This window comes from Quercus lobata, chromosome 10 (assembly GCF_001633185.2).
Source record: "Quercus lobata isolate SW786 chromosome 10, ValleyOak3.0 Primary Assembly, whole genome shotgun sequence".
NCBI classification, from domain to species: domain Eukaryota; kingdom Viridiplantae; phylum Streptophyta; class Magnoliopsida; order Fagales; family Fagaceae; genus Quercus; species Quercus lobata.
In genome coordinates, this window is record NC_044913.1 from 33,669,102 (window position 1) to 33,695,928 (window position 26,827).

A 26,827-nucleotide genomic window follows, 5' to 3' on the forward strand; every position below is an offset into this window, starting at 1 on the left:
AAAAAATGGAGTTAATGTGTTAAAACTTGTTGATGCATTATAATTTAAACTATTCTTTAGAAAGGCATTGTTAAGGATTTGTGCCTATGGCCCAATTCCATTAAGTTAGTTAAGCCCATAGCCAGCAATCAAGATTACATTGTCCCTTTCTTTCCTTTGGCATTAATGTATTTTTATTGTCATATTTTTTTACTCGGTAAAAATGAGAAAATTGTGGATGACAACAAAGTGCTACCCTTCCAATTCCCTCTTTTTAGTTTTTGTCTTATAACTTTTTTTTTTTTTTTTTTGGTGTGTATAGTATTTAGTATTCACATGCTACGTACTTAGTAAATAAATGCTCACATGCTATTATATATTCTTGTATGCCACCTCACATGTTTCCTATGTATATATCTCACATGCTTTGATTGTAAATATTCTTTGACGTTAATATTCACATGTTAAAATGAGGTATTATTTTCGGATAGGCATTGTGGGGTGTCTAACACCTTCCCCACGCATAACCAAACTTCTAAGTCCAGGATCTTTGGTTCAAGACTTTTTGGTTTGCTTTAATTAATGAACCCATAAAATTGGTTTAGTTAATTAGGAAAATTAAAACGAATTAGATAAATAAGTGAATCACATCTAATACAAAACCAATGGTTAGTGACGACTCCTAAAATAAAAATAAGAAAAAGGGACTCACACACACCTCACCCTAGAGACATAAGCACACAAGAGTCACGTCGCCAATGACCCAATGTGTGACAAACCAAAAGAAATAAGGAAAAGCCCTAAACAAGCTTTTATTTTCCTTTTTTGGGGCGTTCACAAGCTTTTACCGAGCTGAGGCCGAGTTTCTCTTAAATGGCTTGGTTCATTTACAGCCCTAGTTCCACAAGTAGGTACTCTTTTTTTTTTTTAATTATTAGTATTATTTTGTTTAGTTTTTTGCTTTTGGATCACACTGTACACGGACTAAGTTTCCGTAAGAAGAAAAAAAAAAAAAAAGGTTTGAATAAGTGGAAAAAAGAGACTTAAGAACTGGCTCAATTGCGCCCCCCCCCCCCCCTCCCCAAAAAAGCGCTCTAGATGTGTCCATTAAAAACACCAAAAAGTTATAATGGAGTCATTATTTCACATTTTTCATTCAATTGTTGTAACCTTGCAAGCAATCTCTATTCAATATTCACAATATTTTAAGGAGGGGGGGAGTTGTCTATACTCTAGTCATGCCCGATACGAATTTACCCATTTCAAAAGCTCAAACTTCAAACTGCTCTTCAACTAAAAAGAAAAAACTCAGCTCTTTTAATTTTCAATTACAAAATCAATTGCAGCATAACAGTTAATGATATACACAAAGAATAACTTATCCCTCAATTTGACAATGTTCTTCGAAATTTAGAAAAAGGTATGGAATACAAGAAACTATCTGTGTTTGTAAAGATTTAGATGGTAGCATGCGATGTTTTCACATTTGCTTATGCCTGGTTCTTTTGACTGCCATCTATACTAACGTTAATACTCATGATTGGCAAGTTCTAAAGCTACCTCCCCTACAATCTTTTAATGCAAAAGCTACAATCTGCTTGCCAAAAAGAAATTCCAAATCTTCAGTAACAGCTGCACCTTCAGCTATTACAATATTTATCCATTTCCAAACTGAAGAAAAACAAACATCTGATCTAGCAGTCAACTTGCTTTGCATTCCAAGTCTCGATATATGTGCCATTTTTTGTATCTTTGATGCTCAGATAGAACAGGTCTAAGTCGAGGGGCAGTAATACAATTTACACAGCAACATCCTCTGAAGTCCTTCACACAGTCTTTACAGCATCTGAAAAGAGAGCCTTTTTCATACACGTACAAATTTTAAGTTTTAGTTCAGGTGGGGAGGACAGAGAGAAGGAAACTTACAGAAAAAGAAGGTTGCAGTCAAGATTTGCACAGTTCCGATGCCTCAACTCAGAGACTTGAGAACCACATATGTAGCATCTTGCAAATGGATTATTCTTAGAATCTAGTTCACCCATGCTTACTTTATCCATGGATTTAGGCTTGTAGGCAGAAGGTGGGAGAGAAAGACGGGAATCGAACACAAACAAATTCCCAACCCATTCTGCAGGACCTTCGTTCTTTAGATAATGGGAAACACCGCCCTTTAGAGTGTACAGATTTTGGAAGCCTCGTTGTCTGACACATCAAGAAGATAAGTTTTTAAATGGGGGGAAAAGAGAAGAGGGGAGAGGGGGGGGGGGGGGGGGGAGGAGGGCAATGGAACAATCTCACAACACCATCATTTTTCTAGTTCTTCTCTTTGATTCTCATACCCATCTAGTGACCCACTATGCATCAAAGTGAGGCCCATGTTTCAACACAGGGCCTTCATGCAATGTGCAGTGGGATCTTGTACATCACAATGGACGAGTAAGAAATAAGTAATGCAAAGGAGCTAAATCATTAACTATGGCTCTATAGCTTGTTAAAGTAGACCAATAGAGGACAATTTGGAATAAGCACTGGAAATTACTAAGACTAAGCCATATCCCAATTATTCCAACCATATGTCAAACATGATAAACTAATGAACTATATATCACGTAACCCAAGTCAACTTGGAAACTTGTCCAATGCCCAGGAAGAAAATATGTTCATGCAATGCACTTGAACATCCGAGTGCTTTCCATAAACATGCTTGGATTTCACTAGCAAATACCCAAAGCACTTCCAACAATCTACCTAAATTTTTATGATACAATGGGTTTAGAACTTAAGTTCATATGTATCATAATACTTAGATTCAAACTTCATTATATCAATAGATCACTTTTACCCATTGGTAACGTTGCTTCATGCACCAGTTTCACTGGTTCCAGACTTCCAGTTAAGCACACAAGCAAGCAAATTTAGTTTTCTGTTGATAAGTAACACAAGCAACCAAATGTAATGAGAGGGATATGCAACACAGGGCACGGTCAATCTAAGCAAAAGGTGGGGGACGTCAATTTTAAATACTTCAGGCTTATAAGAAGGTGGGGGCTCTGGATGTTAAGGATTTCTGTCCTTCTAGTGTTGTTGATGGTGTTTACAAAATTTTGGTGAAATTTTTACCTACAATATTGAATAATGTGCCAGGAAAAATACTGTACAACAGGAAGCACAGATTTTAGATCTAATATAATTGCTAATTAGTGTCTGAATAGCAAGTTGAAGTCAGATGTTCTAGTGTGTTATGTATTTATTTTTAATTTTTATTGCTAGGGTATAAGAAAATTGTATTTGGAAAAAGATAATGATCTTGTTAATTTGGAGTTCCTTCCATATATGCTGGAGTGGTTTAATTATGGACAAAATTGGAAATAATAGATATTCCCTTCATCCCAAATTGTTGGTCCTGTATTCCATTTTGAAAAATCTAAAAATGTTGTCCTGTTTCTAAAATTAGAAGCCAATAATTTACTACCTTTCCTATTATGCCCTTACTTTATTTTGAAATCATTTTTAAAATAAATTTATAAAAAATCCCAATAGACGCATTGTAGTAGCCAGGAGTTTTTTTTTTTTTTTTTTTTTTTAGATTTGCTTTAAAGGATAAGTTTGAATTTGAAGGCAAGCCAATAGTTCGTATATAGTATTAGAGCATTGGCATTAGGTGTGCCAAATGCTAATTTTTTAGCATTGGCACACCAAACACCCAAAACACCTTCTCATCAGATGTTTCATATTCTAAAAAATTTAGCGTTTTCGTCCGTACTCTTCTTTTAGTAGAAGTGTACATACTTGTGCTAAAAGAAAAAAAAAATTAATAAATTTCTCTCTCCTCATTTTCTGAATTTCTCTCTCTCCATCTGTATCTCTCTCTACAACTCTTCCAAGAACATCTTCTCACTTTGAATCTTCTGATATCACAGCAGCTAGCACGTTTTTGAGCCCTTCATAAACCTCTCTCAAGTAGTCTTAAGGAAGAATCTATCTATCTCATTTTAAGAAACGTTTTTCAAACATTCTTTCTAAAGTTTTTCAAGAACAACTTTTTATTTTGAGTTTTGAATACTAATGAATTATTGATATATTTGATTCCCTTGATTATCATTTGATTTTGTTGTGTAGGAACTGAGGGGCCAGTTAAATATCTACCAAGTTATGTTCCATATATATGTGAACATTAACATCTTTTTATTTTGTGCTCCATGGCTCCTCCTTAATTTGGACCTTTATAACTTATGTTCTTGTTATTCTTAATTTGATTTATATGTTATGCATGCTTAGAAGTTATTTTTGATTTGTTTAGTCTTAATCCTTTGTATTTAATTTTGTTTAAGTATGAATAGGTTGATATATATATATATATACACACACACATTAATATGTTATTGTATATATATACATTAACATGCTTTGATTTATGTTTTGTTGTCCTTGGTTTAATATGAGATTTGATGCATGCTTAGAAATATGAGCTGATTTGTTTGATTTTGATTTGTTGTGTCTCACCATGTTTTGAATGAAGAGTTGAATTAATATATTAGAGGCATGCTGGGTTTTGTTTGATTGTCGTTTTGTTGCTGCTTTAACACTGTGTTTCTGGGCGTGTATGTGCCATGAATGCAATGTGATGGAATGCTATGTTGTGTGTTAGATGCATGTTAGGATAGGCTTAGTGTGTGTATACAACAATCCATTAAAAAGTCCTTTAATGGGATTAGAATTTGGAACACAATAAGTGGAGGCCGATTTATGAGTCAAGTCGGGTTGGGTGCCTAACACCTTCACATCCCTGTACCTAAACTCTAAACATGTGCTCTAATAAAAATCAGTCATTCTCATAGGCAATATATATATGGTTCCTAGACTTAATCTATGTGATGACTCCATTTACACCTTCTGTCTGGTCCACTCTAGGCTGAGGCGTACTTCCCACAAGAAAATCACTTATTGCGGGTGCTTGCACCCACAACTCTCTTATCCCAAATCAGCAAGACTCACTAGTGTGAACTGCATCCAAAACAGCGCAGTCTAAGAAAGGGCTGCCCCACAGACTCTGAACAATAGATGAATTTAAAGCAGAAGTTTCCTGAAAACATACAATATCACACTTCCATTCCATTCCTTAAGAAGATTCTTACATACCTCATGCTTCCAGAGACTGTTTAACCCCCTAACATTCCAAAGATAGAAGTTTTAAATTCATTTACAACAACTAATTGCCCCCAAACAAGTTGAGAAAACTTTGTTCCTACTTCTAGAAGATAACCCATCATAGTTAACTGTAGAGACCAGGCGTTAAATGGTCGCATAGAAACCCCATCGTGATGATCATCCATACAATCTTGTTCCAGTAAACGAAATAGTGCCACACATTGATCCTCATCTTTCACAATAGGAAAACCCAACTTTTCATCATCTCAGTCACCCATTTTGAATCTTCCACCTCTTTCATCACAAAATACCCACAGCAAACTCCTGATCCAGCATGACCTCCCTAGTTTCAATGGGATCCCACTGGGACAGAGGTGGACACTCTAGAAGACACTGATTTTTCTCCCCACCCAAGCAACCATTTTTTTCAAACCCACTGTAATCCCATGGAAGAAGAAGCTCGCTACTGCACCCCGTCAGAATTGGCGACACCACATCTACCTCTTGGGCACAACCCTATTCTTTGTACACACTTGCCTCCTCCATTAAATCTTCCTCTCCCCCAGACCATACACCCATCGCACCACCCAGATTAAATAGAGAAGAGAATCAATTATTACCCACCCACTGATGGTCATGAAACACAAACATGATCGGTGACTCCTTCATTGTCGGAACCATCTTACTGTTGAAACCAGAGCACTGGGACACCGTCCTTGCTCTCACCTCAAGCTACTCAGAGTTATTATTTCTATCAAAATGGGCTTTTTCCAACACTAGGTACTTGGTTGGCTTTGATAGGCCCAGTTGTCCTAATAGGTTTCTCAGGCCTAAAATTCCTTTAACTTCCGCTAGTGTCACAAGGTCAATTTTTCACTCAAATTTTCTGCCTGTGATGGCCCTAAGTCCCTAACTTAGTCTCAGCCAACACCACACACACACACTGTAATAACACTTAGAACAAATTATCTAGGGACGTTTAAACACACAGCACACACAATATTTACAGGGAACCCACCCCCAACCTTTATTACTTAATTTCAAGTACAAAGGAAACCCTTTTATAAGCCTAGAGAATTACACAGAATTTTTCCAATGCCAAATACACTCTGTTGCTAACACCCCCAGCAGCCTTAGGGTTAAATATACAGAATTAACTGCTATGGCAGTTACTGCTTAGTAACTACCAAGGTCTTGGACAATCTGCCACTTGTGGTCTAACTTAAAATACCTTCAACTGATGCTGTCTTGGCTTACTCTCCACGTTTCCAGCCCCTACACAGCAAGTCTGATCATTAGGAAAGCCAGGAACTACTTGGTAACTACTTAGTAACCGCCACTGCACATGCACAGCCCATGTCTTAGCAGACCATGGGGCCTCTGCCCATCCTCCAGTAGTCCACACAACTAGTTCCCACACGTTTTAGAGAGGCTTGGCCCATGCTCAAGGTCTCCCATCAGCACTACAACCCACATAGCATGCCCATATGCAGCACACCAAATAACTGCCATCAACCCACTAGCACTTGTCCATGCATTCAACCAGCCCACACTAGCCCAATGCCTTGCACACAGCATTTAATCATCACAGCAGCCCAGCCCTGCCTTGCACTCCAACCACCAAGCCCACACACAAGGAACCAACAACTAAGCCACCAATGCCATGCACCACCATGTAGGGTCAGCACCACCTGCTGCTGCCCATCATCACAACCATCTCTGTCTACCATGGCCTTGGGGCATCATGTGGAGCAAGGTGCCTCCACATGCTGCCCCTCATCACAGTTCATCGATCCAACACGAGTAGGGAGACTGGGCTGGTCCTCCTCAAAGAGCCCTTAGAAGCATCACTAGTTAGGCATGAGGAGCCATGAGTGTGTTGAGAAAACATAAAGTCAAGTGATTGACTCAATGTTGCCCAAGCACCGTCATTCCTCATGCCATCAGCAGCAACCCATAATGCTCCTAACAGCTAGTTACCATTAATTATCAACTACCCCTTCTGACCACCAAACCAACCACCAGTGGTATCAAGAATCACCTTGTAATGACTTTTCCCCGATAAGAAAAGTCCCAACCCTTTCTGAAAAGAAGACCACCCAGATCTCTATACATTGTAGCTTGACGGTATCATAACACAACCCCGACAAGCTCCGCCGTAATATACTGCTATGTCCATAAAGAGACCAACTTTATTCAATCTACCACAAAATTCCAACCACTTGTTGTTTTCTCTAAATTGCTTACAAAGGAAATCCTTCCGCACGTATATCAACAAAGCAAGAAATAATCCATTCCATGGCTTTACGTCCTACCCAAATGGAAATTTTTCCATTTCAACGGCTTTCATGGATAGCAGACCACCCGCCCACCATCAAAAGAGAGAAATGTTTTGCATCAATACGTAAAAAGCCCTTACTGCCCCCCTTGGCTAAAAGGAAAAGGTTTAGATGGTATATTTTGTGGGGTTGGTTTAGTGGAAAAAACCGTGTTTTTAGGTAATGGAATAAGTGTTTGTGGAGGTTTTGACTAAGGCAACTGAGGTGCTGGAGAAGGGATAGGTGCTGTTGGTGTAAACGTGGAGGGACATGGATTTGTGTAAGCGATAAAGCCAAAAGGTGATGGATACTGGACATGGATTTGTGTAAGCGATAAAGCCAAAAGGTGATGGATACTGAGCTGGGAAAAAGAAGGGAACAGGGGGAAGTGACTGGATATGTGAAGATGGTAGGAAAGATTAAAACTATATGCATGTGTTTTGTAAAGATTATATATTTTTCAATGATATTATTTTTTATTGTTGTCCAAAAGCTTAAGCTATGGTAAATTTAATCATTTAACTCAAGATCTCATACCCTGATACATGTAAAACTACCGATTGTCCCAAAAGCTTAAACCATTAGGATATGATAAATTTAATCATTTAACCAATACTTCTAACACTTCCCCTCACATATGAGCCGAAGCTACCTTTTAATAGGTGAGGCTCAACACGTGAAAATTTAAATAAGAGGTAGAATGGAGTAAACAAGAATCAAACTCAGAATCTCATGCTCTGATATCATGTTAAAATACAGATTGTCCCAAAAACTTAAGCTATTGGAATATAGTAAATTTAATCATTTAACCACATATTTCTAATAGATTTTATAAGAAAGGCTTAACGGTTTGATTTTTTATTTGTAGATATTTAATTACGCTCTATTTAATTCTTTAATATTGATATTTAGAAGACAAGCCATGTATCTAAATCCAAGTTTTGGGTTTGGGTCGTGACATCTTGTGCTACCAAAACAACCGGCCAAAGAACCATTAACCAAAACTGAAAACTAAACTATAGAAATACAGCTACTAATGCACTGCTTATCTAAGACCAAATCCCATCCTCCCTAAAGAGCATCCCAATTCACACGATTATAAGCTTTTTCAATATCTAGCTTGCAGATAACACCCGGAATTTTACTTTGAAGTCTACTATCAACACACTTATTGGCAATTAAAACCAAATCTAATATTTGATGATCACCTACAAAGGCATTTTAAGACTCCAAAATCAGTCCATCCAGCACCCCTCTCAAGCAACATTTGATAAAATCTTGTAAGCACTACCCACTAGGCTGATAGGCCAATAGTCCTAAATGTTATATGCATTATTATACTTCTTAGGGATGAGAGCTATAAATGACACTTCAATGACTTCTCAAACTTCCCAAATTGAGAATTCCTCAAAAAACGCAAGAACATCACTGTCCACTACCCCCCAACAATGATGATAGAAACCATAGTAAAGCCGTTCAAACTGGGGGATTTATCCCCCTCCATATCAAGCACAACCTGTAAAATCTCCTCCCTCTCAAATTTCCGCTCAAGCAACCCACTCTCATCTACTCCAATGTGATCAAAATCTTTTTTTTTTTTTTTTTTTTTTGGATAAATAATGAAATTTCATTAATCAAAAGCCCCAGGTACATTGGGAGCGTACACGGAAAGGGTTACATCAAGATCGAAAATTACAACGATTAAGCATAACAAAAAGATTAGAGCAAGAAAAAGAAGAGAAAAAAGAGACCAAGCAAACAAAGAGTGAAGGAAAAGAGATTTAATCTCAAGAATCAACCATTCCGTTCCCTCAAAGTATCTACTGTTCCTTTCCCGCCAAAGAGACCATAACACACAATGTGGGACAGCCCACCATAGGTCTATATTGCGCTGTTCACCGAACAGACCCGGCCAAGATGCAAATAAATCTACAACACTTTGAGGCATCACCCAAATCACACCAAAAAGGCTCCAAACCATAGACCATAGCTCGAAAGCAATGGGACAATGAAGAAGAAGATGGTTTACCGACTTCTTTTCACATATAACACCAATCCATGACGGGGACACCCTTATTCCACAATCTATCAAGGGTCAAAATCTTCCTAAGGCGGCAGTCCAAGAAGAGAAAGCAACTCTAGGAGGGATCTTTGAGCACCACACAAGTTTCCACGAAAAAAGGTTGTCAGGGGTCGAGAAGAGGAATAAGTAGTATTCACTAACCTTGAAGCCCTTATTCTTTGTCAACTTCCAGCAAAGTTTTTCATGCCCCTCACCAGTAAAGGTCATAGAGTGTATAAGATTCCAAAAAATATCAAATTGTTCCATCTCCCAATCTTGGGGCTCTCTATAGAATTGAAGATCCCAATGAAGCCTCTGATTAGGAAAAGACATGACATCTGCAAGACAAGAATCCTTGTTACAACTAAAGCTGTAGAGTTTTGGAAATGCCTCCCGAAGAGTACAACCCCCACACCACAAGTGATGCCAAAATTTAATTCTATTACCATTACCAACTTTGAAGATGATGGATTTAAAGAAAGCTAGCTAGCCTTGTCTTATAGTTCTCCATAGATTAACACCATAAGCAACTATTACTTCTTTTGTACACCAACCACCCTAAATATTCCCATACTTGATCTCAATAACCTGCCGCCAAAGGTGGTTTGTCTCTGTACTGTACCTCCACAGCCATTTACTAAGCAGAGCTTGGTTAAATTTTCTCAAATTCTACACACCCAACCCACCAGACTTCAAGGGGCTACACACCTAGGCCCAATTGACCAGATTGAATTTATGGGACTCATCAATACCACCCCATAAAAAATCCCGCCGGAGTTTCTCAATGCGATTTGCAATATCCACTAGAATAGGAAAGAGAGATAGGTAATAAGTAAGCAACATTGAGAAAGTGCTTTTAAGTAAAGTAACTTTACCACCTTTTGATAGATACAAACACTTCAAACTTGCTAATCTTCACTCCATTTTTTCAAGAATAGGGTTTCAAATTGCCCTATCCTTAAATTTAGCTCCCAATGGAAGCCCCAAATAAGTCATTGGCGGTGAGGACTACCAGCACCCTAAAAGGGTCACCAACTCACCCATATTTAACACTTCACCAACCAAAACCAATTCGGATTTAGCCAAATTAATATGCAAACCTGACACAGCCTCAAATGAAGATAAGATGTCTCTCAATTTACCAATCTAACTAGGTAAAGCATCACAAAAAATTAGAGTATCGTCCGCAAAAAGAAGATGAGACACCATTAAGGGGGTATGAGATCTGGGACCCACAATGAATCTTGAGATATGACCAGCCAGAACAGCCCCATCTAATAACCAGCTTAAAGCTTCCATAACAATAACAAATAAAAGCGGCGAGAGTGGATCACCTTGACGCAGTCCCCTTGAACTCCCAAAGAAATCTTTAGGGCTACCATTGATCAGAATGGAAAATTTCATCATGGAAATGCAGAACAAAATTTGTGATCAAAATCTAAGTCATCCACCACTGGTCCATGAATCTATCTCCTTATACAAATTCTCATAAAATCTTACCACCTGATCAATCACCTCTGACTCATCCTCATTCACCACCCCATCCACCTCTAAAGAACCCAAGTGATTATGTTGCCGCCTACAAGAGTTTGCCATCCTATGAAAAAACTAAGAATTGTTAACCCCCTTTTTGAGCCACAAAACTCTTGATTTTTGTCTCAACGAAATTTCTTCCAAAGAGGCCAAACGTTCCACCTCTAATTTCACCCCCTCCCATCTCTTATCCTCCTCAAAAAGACCATGAATCCCTTCTTTCTCATCAAATCCCGCCAACTCCCCTAACCACTTCTTCTTATTCACCCCTACATTCCCAAATCTCTTGTATTCCACTTTTTAATATCTTCCTTCAAAGCTTGCAATTTCTTCGCTAACACAAAACTAGGCATGCCATCGAAAGAGTACTATTCCACCAAGATTGTTCCCTATCCACAAACCCCTCCGCCTTCAACCACATATTCTCAAAAAGAAGGTTCATTCCAACCAGTAACTCTATATTTCAAATTTTTTATAACTATTTGTTATTTAAAAAATAGTAATTTTTTATAAATTAGCTAAGGTTAATTTTGGAAACTTCTATCTTTTTATTTAATAAACAAGACAGTAAATGATATTCTCTTAAAAAATTGGGTTTTCTAAAATTGGGGATTAAGTATAGGAGATCCTCTTTCTCCACTTCTTTTTGTTACTATTATAGAGACTCTTTGTGGAATGTTATCACAGGTTGTCAAAGGGGGAACACACATTTGGTTTCATTGCCAAACCTGATGCTACTGATCATTTGGTTCTCTCATTTTCTTTTTGCTAATGATTCCTTAATTTTTGTGGAGTGGATCCAACTCAACTTCAACTATTGAGATGTGTATTTCTTTGGTTGAAGCAGCTTTGGGATTAAAGATAAACCTTTGTACATCTGAATTAGTACCAATGGATGAGGTGTTGGCAGAGTTAACTTGTTTGGGATTAAGTGGGTCATGCAATGAATGGTAGTTGATTCTTGAATAGCTGGAAAGGAAACTCCAAAAAAGACACTGTAGTAGGGAATTTTGGAAGGTAATTCATTTGTGTTTAATGTGATGTCTTTGTGGAGAAATGAATGCACTCACTTTTAAGTACCGTGGATCATCGGTAATCAAGCTAAAGCCTTTATTCTTAATATCTATTTAGGATTGGACAGCAGTTACCACCTCATTTTCTTTGTTTGAATTTGTTGGATTTCTTCAATCTTTTGAATTTTTGATGCTACATTTTATGTGCGTGTTTCTTGTATACATCCCGCATATTAGTATTGTGACCCTTATTGTCTTGTGAACCTTCTTGTATTTTCCTAATGAAATTTCTTACCTAAAAATAAAAATAAAATTTAAAAAGTTGATTACCAAAACATTTAATGTCAAATGCAGAAAGACAGAAATGAAAGAAAACTGAACGAAAGAGTGAGTTACCTTAAGATTGTAGAATACACATCACAACGAATACCTCCAGTACAATACATCAATATATCTGTCTTTTCTTTGTCAACATTTGCTAAAGGATCTGAAGCAATGTCCTGGACAATCAGAAACAGGGACAAAATGAAGTGCGTTCATAGCCACTGCCAAAAGAATAAATTTTTACAACTCTCCCCAGTATAGTAATGCTCAAACTAATATGTTACTGGACTAATTAAAAAAAAAATGCTAGGGCACAACATATGATAGAGTTTTAGTGGATTAATCTAAACACAGTCAACGGCAAGTTGAAAATTTGGAGAGATGCTTTAGAATCTAATGACTTTCAGTTAAATAAGACTAAAACATATTACATGGAGTGCAAGTTTAGGAAAAAATAGAAACAAAGATGAAGTTTAGGAAAAAATAGAAACAAAGATGAATGGGTTGTAAAACTTGATAGTCAAGTGATACCAAAAGGTGGATGCTTTCAATATCTTAAGCAAAAAGGGCAAAAATGATATCATATTATGGGAAGAAGAAATGATGTCAAATGGCATATCTTAAGCACAAAGGGCAAAAATGATATCAAATGATGGGAAGAAGAAATGGAAGACCTAGAAAAGAGGCAATTTACAGCATTACATTGTTTCATTCAAAGGGTGATCTCCAAATTGAGAATATCATGCTAGATTTCAGATCTACTGCTAGAAGGATATATCTAATTTTTCCACATTTAGATCCAACAAGAAGAAATGGTTGATTTTTGTTTTTTGGTTTTTGATAATTAAATTGTTACAACAAGTGAGGATAAGGAATTTGAACCTTGATTTCCTTCATAATGGAGACCAGGTAATGTCATTGAACTACAAGATTCTTGATAGAAGACATAATTGAATTTTCTAAAAGCTAAAGAAGAAATTACTACATTAAAAAATAAATTAAATTGACTCATTATATTTTATGATGAAAAATTACTAGATAGCATATTCTATACATGTTCCATGGTTAAATGTTAGGTTATGATCATCAAGAAAATTACTTACCTTGCACACAAATTCATACTGACTATTTACTTGGGCTTCAACTTAAGTGGTGAAACAATGGGATGGGGTTGGGGTAAGTCTTAGATTCAAATCTCACCAACACCCGTTACACCCCCCACCCCACCCCTCCCCAAAATCCAACTGACAAGAGAAAGGAAAAGAATAGTTGGTTATTGACCATACCTCTGTCTCAGATAGTCCAAATGAAGTGCTTCTAAAGCAATCTACATAAGGCCGTCGAGCCCCTCGGAAATGACCAATATCCCATTCATAACCTGATTACAAGCAATCACAAAATGCTCAAACTTCAATGAGACTTATGAACATGGATACAATGATAGATTTTAATACAAGATTCACATACAAACACATATGCATAACTAAGGTAGTCATATCAGCAAGCACTAAGAAATAAAACTACATTTAAGTACACATGAAAGTTTCCCAAAGCACATATACATCATGTCTATGCTAACTCTTCACTCGATAGTTTTGCCCTTAAAATTGACTCGTAATGAAATTAAAATTCAAATATGTTTCTTAATGGTCTTCCCAATGAATACAGATCATTCTGAATGGATTCAGAAAGCTCATGACCATGTATATTAGGACTTTTTTTGGGAAGCTCAGGTCCTGACTAGAGTAACATCGTCAATTGCCCATAAATAATTTAAGGAAAAGAAGTGTGAGTTTATTGGATTGGTGTATCATATGCAAGTCAAGTGGGGAAACAACAGACCATCAACTACTTCATTGTTATCTTGCCAAAAGAATGACTGCTATTTTGTATGTTTGGAAATTTTTGGGCTATGCTTAAAATAGAGGATGCATTGTTGGCATGCTAGCAAGGGAGTTTTGGGAAGCATAGTAGTAGTGTTATTTGGAATGCAATTCCTTTGTGGATGCAGTTTCCAGCATGATTAGATTGCTGGTCATGAAACTTTGAAGGAGCTGGATCACTATTGAAGAAGACTCGATTTCTACTGTCTTTGTACGATTAGATAGTTGCTACCTATTATTATTATTTTCCTAATTTGTTAGAATGTAATGACTTTTAGATTTTAGAGGTTAAAATTTATGATGTGTCTCTCTTGTATACTTCCCGTGCACTAGGGTTGCACCCAGTTTTTTGAGCTTTTAATGTCTGCAAGCAAAGTCTTAACAAAATGGGCCCAAATTTCTCCAACTTGTGGATTATCTAAGATCCATCTCAAATTTTCCAAAGTCTACCCCTATGTCCAAAAGCCATAGTATTGCCTTTCACACTTTTGATTCTTCCACCTCAAAGTAAGGGACATTTAACCACTTTTAATTCTTGAACAATTTAAAATTTTCCATGCTTTCCCAATTGGAGCAAGTTTTTGAAAAACCTAAGTGAACACATATGGTGTGCAAGTAAAACAATGAATGGAATTGCTATCCCTTGGTTATGTCTATTCCTGCTTTAGTTGCACTAAACAGCATGGAATAGATATTCCAAAGCAATGTCTATTCCTAGTTCCTACTACTTGGAGAATAGCTATTCCCACACCTTCAACACTTCAAATTAGTTTCTCTCTAAGTTCTAAGGTTCAAAATCAAGAAATTATTTCGAGTTTCATGATAAGATTTGCCATGCTTCACTGTCATTATGCACACAATCTATGGACTTTGGTGTTTTGTTAGTTTGGACTCCATTGGGTTATACCTAAGATGGTTAGTGGTCTGCTGACTGGGTTTTGTAGACATGGTTCTGCTGATTTATGGGGGGGCCATTCCAGTGACACATGGACCATTTGGAGACAAAGAAACCAGCATACTTTTGAAGGGTTTGAGTATTCATCTTTGAGATAAAACTTTTTTTTATTAAGTTCTACGTATGGCTGCTTTAAGTGAGAATCCATTTTCCACCTTGGAGGAATTTCTAGGTTTATGTAACTTTAGGTGAATTTTGTAGCATCCCTAGTACACTGCCTGTGAACATGGGGAGTATGCTCTCTTTCAATCTTCAATAAGAATTTTTAATTACCTATTAAAAAAAGATGCACTATGTGTAACTGTACATGTGCTTACATGTCTGTGTCCTATGAGCTCAGTTAATGAGCAGATGGTCAAGTATGAGGAGATCTATAGATTCAGATGCCAACATGTTTCCAACGGACACAAAGCCAAATCAACACCATTCAGAGAGTTGTGAATCGTTAGCTTCTTGTTAACTCAATTCCTAGCCTAAATTAGTGAGAATGAATAACTTGAGTACTTATAATAAAAAATAAAAAAACCTATGTCTTTCTTTTTTTTTTTTAATGACATGGATACTCACCAAGAAAAGGCCCTTTGGACCCACTCCTGGAGAGTAAACTACAGATACACAACCCCACCCATCAAAATCATGTATCAGGTAATTCAAGGGAACTCTTAATGGGGATTTGAACCCAAGATTTCTGGTTCTACAGCTCATCCCAAGCCTCCAACCATTAGGCTGCACCCTGACAGATATTTTGACAAACCTACATCTTGTTCTATCAATCATATGATTACAGGAGTCCAAATTCTATGTTCATCCAGATAGCTAGTTGTGCTTTGCTATACAACGGTAGGAGTGCTTCCCATGTTAAGATTAATTTTAGTTATTTAACGAGAACAATAACAGTGTCATCCAACTCAACACCCATTACACAAAGTTCAGTATGTAAAAAAGAGAAAGAAGTATGATACATATGAAAACATACCAAAATTGAGAGCACTTTCAGCTAAGAGAATGCAAGAAAATAGAATTTTGGAAGAAGAGGAGCTACCGTTTCTCACATCCAACAGAATACGCTCTGTATTAATATTCTCATTTGAAGCCTCATCGATTTCATTCACTGCTTCCAGTCTTTTTCTCCATTCTGAAGGTGCAAGAGGTGTTGCTCGAATTGAAGGGTCAAGCAAAGGAAGATGTGAAATGCCTCCTTCCAGCTGGAGAAATATAATTGTAATGAAGTGACAATTCTTCTCAAAAGCAAACACAGAACAGGATGGATTCAGCTATATTCCCATTCCCAATGGAGACATATCTTTTTCATTTTATTGGAGAGTTGCATGTTACCGACTTCTCGTATATACAGAGCAGATTAAACCACCTTATCCTCCTTCATAAGTACCAGGTACCAACTCATGGAGTAACGCATAAATGAATAAATGGCTCAGGCTCACTATGAAACAGCAATTGGGCTTTAAAAAAAAAAAAAAAAAAAAAAAAAGATCAGAATCTTCAATTGAAAACTCCATTACTTTACAATGCATCTTCACTGAAAATTTCTTTGTGTGTATGGCTCAATCCTCTTATTGAAGAGGGAAAAAATATATGGAGGTGACATCATGAGATCAAGACCCACTGTTTACAGGTACAACAATGCAATAAAATAAGGGAGTTTCGGCTATATGGCTGATTAGGATTAATAAATAATAAATAAAATTATATATATATATATATATAAAGAAACATGCTCAACTTCCTAAAAATGAAAAGAGAGTTGTCCCTTTGGAACTATACTGGAGCCAAATGCCACCCATCTATCACCCCCAACCCCAAAATCCATACACCTTAACCAAACAAGGAACTATCAAGGAGAGAAAAATAAATATATGTATACATCTAAAAATATGCATGCATTCATACATAGATAAACAACTAAACAGAAAATCTCTTTGAAAGAAACACGTGAAGAAGTGCTATAAAAAGGGGATAGGGTATAATGTTAGGAAAAAACTAATCAACAAAATATGAACTCAATAAGGGAAGTTGCTTGTGTGTGTGTGTGTGTGTGTGTGTGAGAGAGAGAGAGAGAGAGAGACCAAGAGAGAGAGAGAGATTGCCTGCACTAGTGAAGGCTTATACCGCAACTTCAGTTTTGGAAAGGCATGCCCATTTATTGCTTGAGAAATCTGAACCAACATATCAGAAAATCGATCATCTTCTCTTAACCATTCAACATACAAAAGAGCCTCTTTTGACGGTCCACTGTACTGCTCAAAGATGAATCAAATCAGGAGTTATGAACAGATAGATGCTAAACGGACAGTGAAAAATTACTTTAATGAAGCTGGGAAGTATTATAAATGATTTTAAACACTCCTGCACCATAGTTCACCTTTTAGTGTTATTATTTAATATATTATAATGCATTAAAGAACTCATTTTTTCCATGTCTTCAAACAATTACATTTTTTAACATCTATGTATCAACAAAAGAAGAGAAGGGCAAAGGAAGTAAACAACCAAACTGGTGTAGAACACGTACATAGAACAGCTGAATATGAGAGAAAGAACAAGGAAATACAAAATCCTAGGCTTCACCACCTTAGGGATGTTTGGCTTCACCACCAAACACTACACAATTAGACAAAAATCTCTGAAATATTTTATTATTCAAAATGCAGTCCCGAATAAAGTCTGATGAGCCTCCTCAAATAGGCTCCCAAAATACAACCCATGTAAATGCAAAATAAAGTCAACTAATACAAAAGGAAATAACACAAATGCAAATCTGAATTAAAGGCTAATACAAAATTAAGGAAATGAAATCAGCAATAAGTGCTAAAAGTCCATGCTCTGGTGTCTGCATCAACTCTCCCAAGGTGAGAAAGACTTGACCCTGTCGAGTTAAGAAATCCTGGGTGGTGCCCGAAAGTGTCAATAGGGGAGTGATCCATCATTGTAGAGCTAAAGGGCTACTGGGTACGAGCTACATTGCCTCCGTCTCTCATAAACTTGCATGATAGGTGGGCGATGTCTCTGGGTGTCTAGTGCATCCTAACCACTCTGGTAATGCTCCGATACGGCTGGATCTAGCTGCTGGAGATCATCTCTGGTGATCTGAGTGCAGCCAGACTCCGGTCGACCATGCCAGGGAACCAAGAAGCATCGGACCGCTCCATCCCTAGTAAGAACAAACTGCTCATCCAAAATAACATCAATGGATTCTTTGTGCGTGTGGAGTGTGCAATGAACTAGGGTCAGGTGTATGTTTAATGGTAGGGCCAGTAGAGGGATCAACAAATGGGTCATTAGGAATGGGTACTGGTGTCTTATATGCAAGTAAATCTTCAAAATTAAATGTTGAACTAATACCATAATCTTGGGTGAGATCAATAACATATGCATTGGGGCCAATGCGCTTTAGGACTTAAATGGGCCAACACAACGAGCTTGCAATTTCCTAACTGTCCGTGAAGGAAACCATTCAGGCCTAGTTCGGATCATAACATAGTCTCCAATGTGAAATTCGCAATGACGGCAACGAGCATCAACCTAAATCTTATAGTGAGCATTACTCTCATGAATACGCTTGCTAATTTCCTTGTGCAGATCCTGTACGTGTCTAGCAAAAGAGTCAGCCGACTCAGACATCCAAATATAGGGTGACATAGGGAGTAGGTCTAGAGGTTTCCTTGCCTTGTACCCGTGCACCACTTCAAATGGGCTCATACCATGGTCCTATTAACTGAGTTGTTGTACGCAAATTGAGCCATAGGGAGAATAGCATCCCAACTTCTAGTGTGTTTACCCACTAGGCATCGTAACAAACTTCCTAGGCTTTGATTGACAACCTTAGTTTGACCATCCATTTGGGAATGGTATGCTGTGGAGAACTTCAATTTTGTACCAACAAGGTGCCACAAGGTTTTCCAAAATAACACATAAAGCGAACATCCCTATCAAACACTATGGTCTTGGGTAGGCCATACAATTTGATGATCTCGTCAAAGTACAACCTAGCAATTTTTGATGCATCAGATGTCTTAGAGCAAGGGAGGAAATGGGCCATCTGAGAAAATCAATCAACAACAACAAGAATGGAGTCATGTTTTCTGAGTGTTCTAGGGAGGCCTAACACAAAGTTGCCATGGTATATCAGGCACAGGAAGGGAATGTAATGGCCAACACTTTGCTTACGATGCTTCGCCAATTGGCATTGTCAACATTGGCTAATTATCTTGGCAACATCCCACTTAAGATTTGGTCAATAAAATTGTCGTTCCACCTCTTCAATAGTCTCATCATGCCCCTAAAGTGTCCAACAAGCCCACTAGAATGCAATTCCCATACCAAGAAATCTCGCACGGAAGTGCATGGGATGCATAGCTTGTTGATCTTAAATAAGTAGCCATTTTTGAGGGAATAGTCATCGCTGACGAGGCGTGGTGCCTCACGCAATGCGATGAAGATCTCTCCAAAATCAAGACATGATTCATACTCTTCTTTAAGTCGTTCAAACCCTATAGAAACCTTGGCACTCATGACAAAAAGGAGGGTCACTTAGGGACTTAGAGCATTAGCAAACTTATTTTCAACCCCAGCTCAATGCTTCAACACAAAAGAGTAGCGTTGTAAGCATTCTTTTGTGATGGCGGAGGGCATTGTGGTCAGAATAAGTGACGAACTCATTAGGTATAAGGTAGTGGTGCAAATTTCGAAGAGATTGTACGACAGCATAGAATTATTTGTCCTAGTGGAGTACCTTTGTTTAGCCTCATTTAGTTTCTCACTAAAATAGGCTATTGGATGGTGCTCTTGGCTAAGTACACCTCCAATGCCAATATCAGACGCATCACATTTGACCTCAAAGACCTTTGTAAAATCCAATGACACATGACTGGAGCTTCAGTCATTTTTTCTTGATTTCCTAAAATGCTCGAGTTGCAGCCTTGGTCCATTGAAAATCCCCTTGCTTCATACAATCAGTAATAGGCGCCATAATAATGGTAAACCCTCGTATATAGCGTCAGTAGAAAGCTGCAAGTCCATGAAAGCTACGGGCCTCGTGGATATTCTTGGGCTCAAGCCATTCCACAATAGCTTTGATCTTTTGTGGGTCAACTGACACTCCCTCAAAAGAAACTACAAATCCTAAGAAGATGACCTCATTTGTAAAGAAAGAGCATTTCTTGAGGTTTGCATAAAAGCTCTCTTGCCTTAGAGCTATGCATACTTGATTTATGTGGTCCAAACGTTGCTCCTTTGATCGATTATAGACAAGGATATAATACTAGTTGGCACTCAACAATTAGAAGGACTCCATTTGAAGTTGTTTATGGTCGAGAGCCACCTTCTCTACTAACGTATGTACTAGGTACTGCAAAGGTGGCCACAGTGGAGGAAGAGTTGTTGCAAAGAGATCAAGTTCTCAAGTTATTGAAAGGGCACATCAAAGAAGCCCAGATGCAGATGAAGATGTCTTATGATTCAAAGCACGGGGAAGAGGAATACCAAGAAGGTGCATGGGTGTATGTTCGGCTTCAACCATACTGACAGATTTCGGTTTCCATACGCCATGCAAAGATTGCTCCTTGGTATTATCGTCCATTTCATATCCAGAAGCATATTGGATAGGTCGTCTATAAGCTGGAATTACTTATAGGGTCTCACATCCATCCGGTTTTTCACGTGTCCTTATTGAAAGAAAAAGCTTGGTTCTCATATTTCAGCACATATTTCAGCACAACCGCAACTACTAGTTGCCACAGAAGATCAAGAGGAGTTGAAGGTTCAACCTCAGGCAGTTTTGGATCAAAGGTAGAGGCGTAAAAAAATTGAGAAGGTGTGTTTACTGTTAGTAATGGGTGGTTTGAGGATCAGGAAGTTAGTGCATTTTAATAAAGTCTTGTTAGGGAAATGGTTATGGAGGTTTGGACGAGAAGGCACTCATCTTTGGAGGAGGGTTATTGCATCTAAATATGGAGAGGGTCAAGGGGGGTGGACTACTAAAGCATGTAGAAGGGCCCACGGGTGTGGTCTGTGGTGTGGTATTCATGATGGATGGGAGAGTTTCACCAAACATGTGGCCCTAGTGGTGGGTGATGGCACTCGTATTCTTTTTTGACATGATAAGTGGGTTGGAGATAACACACTTAAAATGCTCTATCCTCAATTGTATGTGTGTTCTAATGACAAGGATGTTTGCATTTCTAATGTAGTATGCTACCAGGAGGGCGGAAACGATAGAATTTGGAATTTGAGATTTTATAGGGATTTTCACGAAAGGGAATTAGAGGCTACTGTCTCTTTCCTTGAGTTCATTCAATCTCGGATCCCTAGGGGTGTTGGGAGTGACACTTCTCATTGGTATCTCAATGGGAATGGCAAGTTTGATACTCGGTCCTATTACAATAACATTCGGGGTGCATCTGCCCCCAATTTTCCGTGGAAGGGTGTTTGAAAAGTTAAGATTCCTAAGAGGGTGGCATTTTTTGTATGGACAGTGATTCATGGGCAGATCCTTACATTGGATAATCTTATGCTTAGGGGGCGCATTTTGGTGAATTGGTGTTGTATGTGTCATCATAATGAGGAAACTATGGATCATCTCCTCCTCCATTGTCCTGTAGCTCACTCATTGTGGGTATATATGTTTTAGATCTTTGGGATCCAAAGGGTCATGCTAGGCTCTGTGGAAAGCTTGGTGTATTGTTGGAGCTATTGGCTGGGAAAATTTAATTTAGACATATGGAATATGGTTCCTAACTGTTTGATGTGGATTGTTTGGACGGAAAGAAACCGGCGCTCTTTTAAGGATATTGAGAAATCCTTGGTTCAATTACAAGCTCTATACCAGAAGACTTTATTTGATTGGTCTAGGTGTTGGAGCTTCTTGGATTGCTCTACTATCTTGGAGTTTATTTCTTCTCTTAGTATTGCGCTTTAAGTTTTTACTTGTTGTTTGATGCTGATTGTTTGCTTGTTGCATTTCTTTGTGTTCACCATCATGAACACCTTGTATCTGCTTACTTCAGTTTTATAGTTTTTTAATAATACTCTTATTACCTATCAAAAAAAAAAGAGATTTGGTTCATTGGCAAGGTTTACCTTCTAGTGACGCAACATGGGAAGATTTGCAGCTGATGCACCAACAATTTCCAGGTTATGCGCTTGCAGACAAGGGCCCTTTTAAGAGGGTAGGAGCTGATATGTATCAGCTGCACTGAGTCATTTTCAGAAGGCCACTTAGATTAGGAGTATCTGATTTGTACATTTAAGAGTCCGAATCTTTTGTGTTGTTAGGTAACGTTAGGAGATAGGGGGTTGAGTTATTTTTGCATAGTAGTAAGTAGTTGCATTATTTTGTATTTAAAGATTGGTATTATTTGAAATAAAGCATCAGAAAAATTATTTATGCAAAGTAATCTATTGAGGTCAAGATTTCCTCAATCAAACCCAAAGTTATCAATTTTAATTTTCTTGTTTCTATCCAAATAATCATCATAGGTAAGGATACTGCTGTCTACGAACCATTTATCTTCCACCAGTAAACTCCACTGTCAACAATCTCACTCGTGCTCTCTCTCCTCTTTCACCTCTCTCTCTCAGCAAACCGGGTCTGAGATCAGTGATTGAGTGTAAATGTTGAGATTGTTAGAATTATGTGCCCTAAAAAACAATACTATGTATTTTTATTTGATAATAAAAAATTTTATTTTCACATTCATAATTTTTATAGGTATATTTCATTGTTTAAATGTGGCATGTGATGTCACCTCTGTAGAAAAATCATGTTAATGGTTAAGGAACCAAAGACAGGGAGTGATAATTTTTCATAGATTATTAAATTGTTCTAGGCTGTAAATATTAATTGAATATTACCATTGAAGCCTACACTTGTTGTGCTACTATATGATAGGATGATTTACTTCATCATTGAGGTAGTAACTTTAAGCAGACAAGTGGGTATAATGTAACAAGTACATACACTAAATGTGATCACTGTTAATTAAAAGGTTGTTCTATCACAATTTTTTTATTGTTCTCAAACATGAGGGGTTTGTGTATATTTATTTATTATGCACATAACTTTGACAATGTCAACTGGTGATGCTAATTTTAAAGGCTATATACAGACACGTTAGGTTATATGTGTAATGAGTAAATATATAAATGTTCAACAATGAATCCACCAGCCTCTAAAGAAGATAGTATATTAAATTGATTTTCATATTGAAGTTGGACTCAAAACAAAACCGGCCGATGACATTTTTCAAAAATGTTTTTCATATATATAACATTGTATATATATATTTAAAGAGTTTTTTAAAGATATTTTAGAGCTCAATAGAAATTATGAAATCAAGAAATTAATGGTCACATAAGCTAGGAACATGACAATGATATTAATCAAGTCCTAGTGGCTTGTGGGAATATAGTATGGTGGAATGACATAGATATAAAATTGTAAATAATGGGACCTCATTTGTAATTCTCTAATCTTCAGGGGTCAATTGCAATGTGTTGATGGACATTATTGCAATCTTTAGAAGTTCAAATATTTTCTTGATATGGTTGAGAAAATTAAGAAATAATTTTGAAAGAGTTTCAAGATAAGTCAATAACGTTCAAAAAAGTTATTAATGAATCCTAAAGCTGAAGATTAGGATCCCTAAGGATCCCACATCCAATCTCTCTTTTGGGTTTTAGTAGTCTTAAATAAAAAATAAGATTTTAAAACATCATATCAGTTGTTGGCTATCAGAACTATTGAGTGATACCATAGTCTTCTGAAAACTCAAAAAGAAACAAAGAGAGAGAGACGTGAATACCTTGGGAAGCAACACACTTGGGTTGCTAAGAGAGGTACGCAATTTTGTTCTATTTAGAATCTATGGTTGTGTGGTACAACGATCTTTAAATAAAAATATAAATTTTGTTTTATATTACTTCTGCAAAAAACTATTAGAGATTGGGTCTCTCTCTAGTTTTTTTTTTTTTTTTTTTTTTTTTTTGTCGAAATCGACTATTGCGATTGGGTTGTGGTTTTCTGGGTTGCGATTGCGATTTCGAGTTTTGGATTTTCTGGGTTCGTTGGCCAAATTGGGGGGGTGTTTTCTTTTGAAGTGGTGGTGGGTTCTGATGACAATGACCATTTATACTATTTTATTAGGTTATGTATCTATACTACTATTTAACGGGCTTCTAAACTGTGAACTCCAAGTTGGCTTCCAAGCTATGGACTATAAAGTTTCTAAAAATTAAGACATTATCTATTTGGTCCTAAATTATAGTTTTTCAAAAAAAAAAAAAAAAAACTATCAGCCTCCAAGCTGGCTTCCAAGCTATGGACTATAAAGTTACTAAAAATTAAGATATTATCTATTTGGTCCTAAATTATAGTTTTTCAAAAAAAAAAAAAAAAAAAAAAAACCCTATCAGCCTCATCCCTTAACCACAAAGAAACGTGCAATTCCACTAAATAAGCAATTTTTTTTTACAAGACTTAACTTCTTCTTTTTTTTCAAAAAATAAAAATCACAGTCGGCTAAAATTTCCTAAAAAGAACAAAACTAAAGGGCTAAAATTAAACCACTACACTACCTACAAAATAGAGCCACTCTCCTACTCCTACTAACCCAAGTTAAGTTTTTTAGAACCACCAATATAAATGGTAACGGGACAGGATTTTTTTGGTGGGCTTTTATGCTTTTAAAGAGAGAAAGAAGGCAAGTAAGAGCACTCATAACAATGGTGCTATATTGCTATATTTCAGCTCCTCAAACACTAAAATCATGCTCTAGCAATGGAGCTAAATCTATTTTTTTTAGCTCCATCGCTACAGTGCACATCTATAGATAGATGTGCACTGTTCATGAGAGCTAAAAAAAAAATGTTATTTTATTCTACCCGGCTACCACTTGCTCCTTTTTTTTTCGTTCTTTTTATCAGACAGTGCCTCTCTCTCTCTCATTCACTCTCATCTCTCCGGTCTCTCAAAGCTCATCACTCTGGTCTCTCATCTCATCTCTGAAGCTCATCACTCTAGTCTCTCAAACCTCATCACTCCAGTCTCTCAAACCTCATCACTCTGGTCTCTCATCTCATCATTGAAGCTCACTCTCTCAACTCCGATCTCTCATCGTCCACCTCACCGCCACCGAAGCTCGACGTCACCGACCCACCAGTCGTCCCATGCCGCTGATCAGCCTCAAACCCACGCCGCCATCCACCTCAGACCCACGCCGTCAATCGGAGTGCTTGCTCGTGGATATTGGGTACCTGACTGGGAAACCCATGGAGCTCGCCGACCCACCCCTTCTGCCAACCCAGCTCGCCAACGTTGTGCTTGTTTGTGATTGGTGATTTTTTATTTTGTTTGTGATTAGTGATTTTGTTTGGTCTAGGTTGAGGAAAAAGATTGGAGATTTGGGTTTTTTTTTTTTTTTTTTTTTTTTTTTTTTTTGCCTACTGTGGACTGGTGTTGGTGGTGCTGCCTGTGGTTGTGGGCCTTGTGGCTGTGCTGATAGTAGAGGTGGTTGTGGTTGTGGTTGGTGCTGTGAATGTTTTTTGGGTAGTAGGATATATTATTTTATTGTAGTAGTTATATTATTTTATTGTAATGTTTATATTATTTTATTATGTTTAAAGCTAAAATAGATCCACTGCTGCAACATGTATATAGGTAAAATAGATAAAGCAACTTTTGGTAGAGCCAAAAAGCTAAATTTTTAGCTCCACTGCTATGGATGCAAGAGCCTATACTATATATAATATGACTCACTAAGTATCATCTATACTGTATATAATATGACTCACTAAGTATCATTAGTCATAACTCATAACTCATAACACACTCAATGTGGACTCCCACTCCCAGTACCAAACTTTAGTCTTATTCAAAACCAAAGGGCAATTAAACAACACACAGAGAAGCACTAAAGACAATATTAGAGAAATTATTATAGAAATAGAGGAAGAAGTCATTACCTGTGCATTTATGCCTTGTTCATTCAGATATACTCGGCCATGTATGTCTAGATCCTAATAAAAGATATCCACAATATAAATAAAATTAATTACCTAAATTGTGTCCAAATTTTATTGAATCTAAATTGGAATTATCAAATTCTCAGTTCAATTAGATACTAGGACTGTTTTTAAAAGTATAATGGAAAACTGGAACCTAAAATATCTATCCCAATTACATGGGTAGATATAGACAAAAACAGAGGAAATGGTACCTTTAAGAAGGATAGGTGCCTGGCGACCTCGGCGGCTGGGTCTTTAATGAACGTAAAACGGTAGAAATTGACGACCACAAATTCAGTCTCAGCGTCTGAGTCGCCATAATTGTGGTGATTGAGGAGGAGGAATCGTTTTGAATTTGGAGGGCTAAGAGAAGCTGAGCAGACTTGTTTCTGGTTTAATTGAAAAACGCTGACAGGCTTGTTTTTAAGCTTAACGTCAACAATGCTTCTACTTCTACTCATACTTGGAACCGGACAGAGACACATTGCCATTGCCATGGCCGTTGCAGCTGCACCTGAACCTGCACCTGCACCTGCACCTTTTATAACCGCAGAACACCCTCTCATCTAAACAGATTTCTGGTTTTGTTTTGT

At 37.4% G+C, this 26,827-nt stretch overlaps 1 protein-coding gene and 1 long non-coding RNA gene across 2 annotated transcripts; one reads left to right on the top strand and one right to left on the bottom strand.

Annotated features, from left to right (window-relative positions):
* Window positions 1–1,273: 1,273 nt before the first annotated feature.
* LOC115962713 (rhodanese-like domain-containing protein 8, chloroplastic) lies at window positions 1,274–26,827 on the bottom strand. The gene is made up of 8 exons (XM_031081593.1): window positions 26,447–26,827; window positions 26,193–26,246; window positions 17,321–17,470; window positions 16,258–16,420; window positions 13,664–13,755; window positions 12,450–12,553; window positions 1,906–2,181; window positions 1,274–1,825 (listed from the first exon to the last, which is right to left on the bottom strand). The coding sequence occupies exons 1-8, from the start codon at window positions 26,798–26,800 to the stop codon at window positions 1,681–1,683; spliced, it is 1,338 nt and encodes a 445-aa protein (XP_030937453.1). The 5' UTR covers window positions 26,801–26,827; the 3' UTR covers window positions 1,274–1,680.
* Window positions 4,316–9,396, top strand: LOC115962715. The gene is made up of 2 exons (XR_004085574.1): window positions 4,316–7,745; window positions 7,792–9,396. It is a non-coding gene; the product is annotated as an uncharacterized LOC115962715 (long non-coding RNA).

Coding starts and splice junctions, on each gene's coding strand:
- LOC115962713 (XM_031081593.1), bottom strand. CDS start 26,800: ATGAGAGGGTGTTCTGCGGTTATAAAAGGTGCAGGTGCAGGTGCAGGT. Junction 13,756..16,257: donor TCTGTTGGATGTGAGAAACG/GTAGCTCCTCTT, acceptor GCTTGTAATCAG/GTTATGAATGGGATATTGGT. Junction 12,554..13,663: donor TTGGACTATCTGAGACAGAG/GTATGGTCAATA, acceptor CTGATTGTCCAG/GACATTGCTTCAGATCCTTT.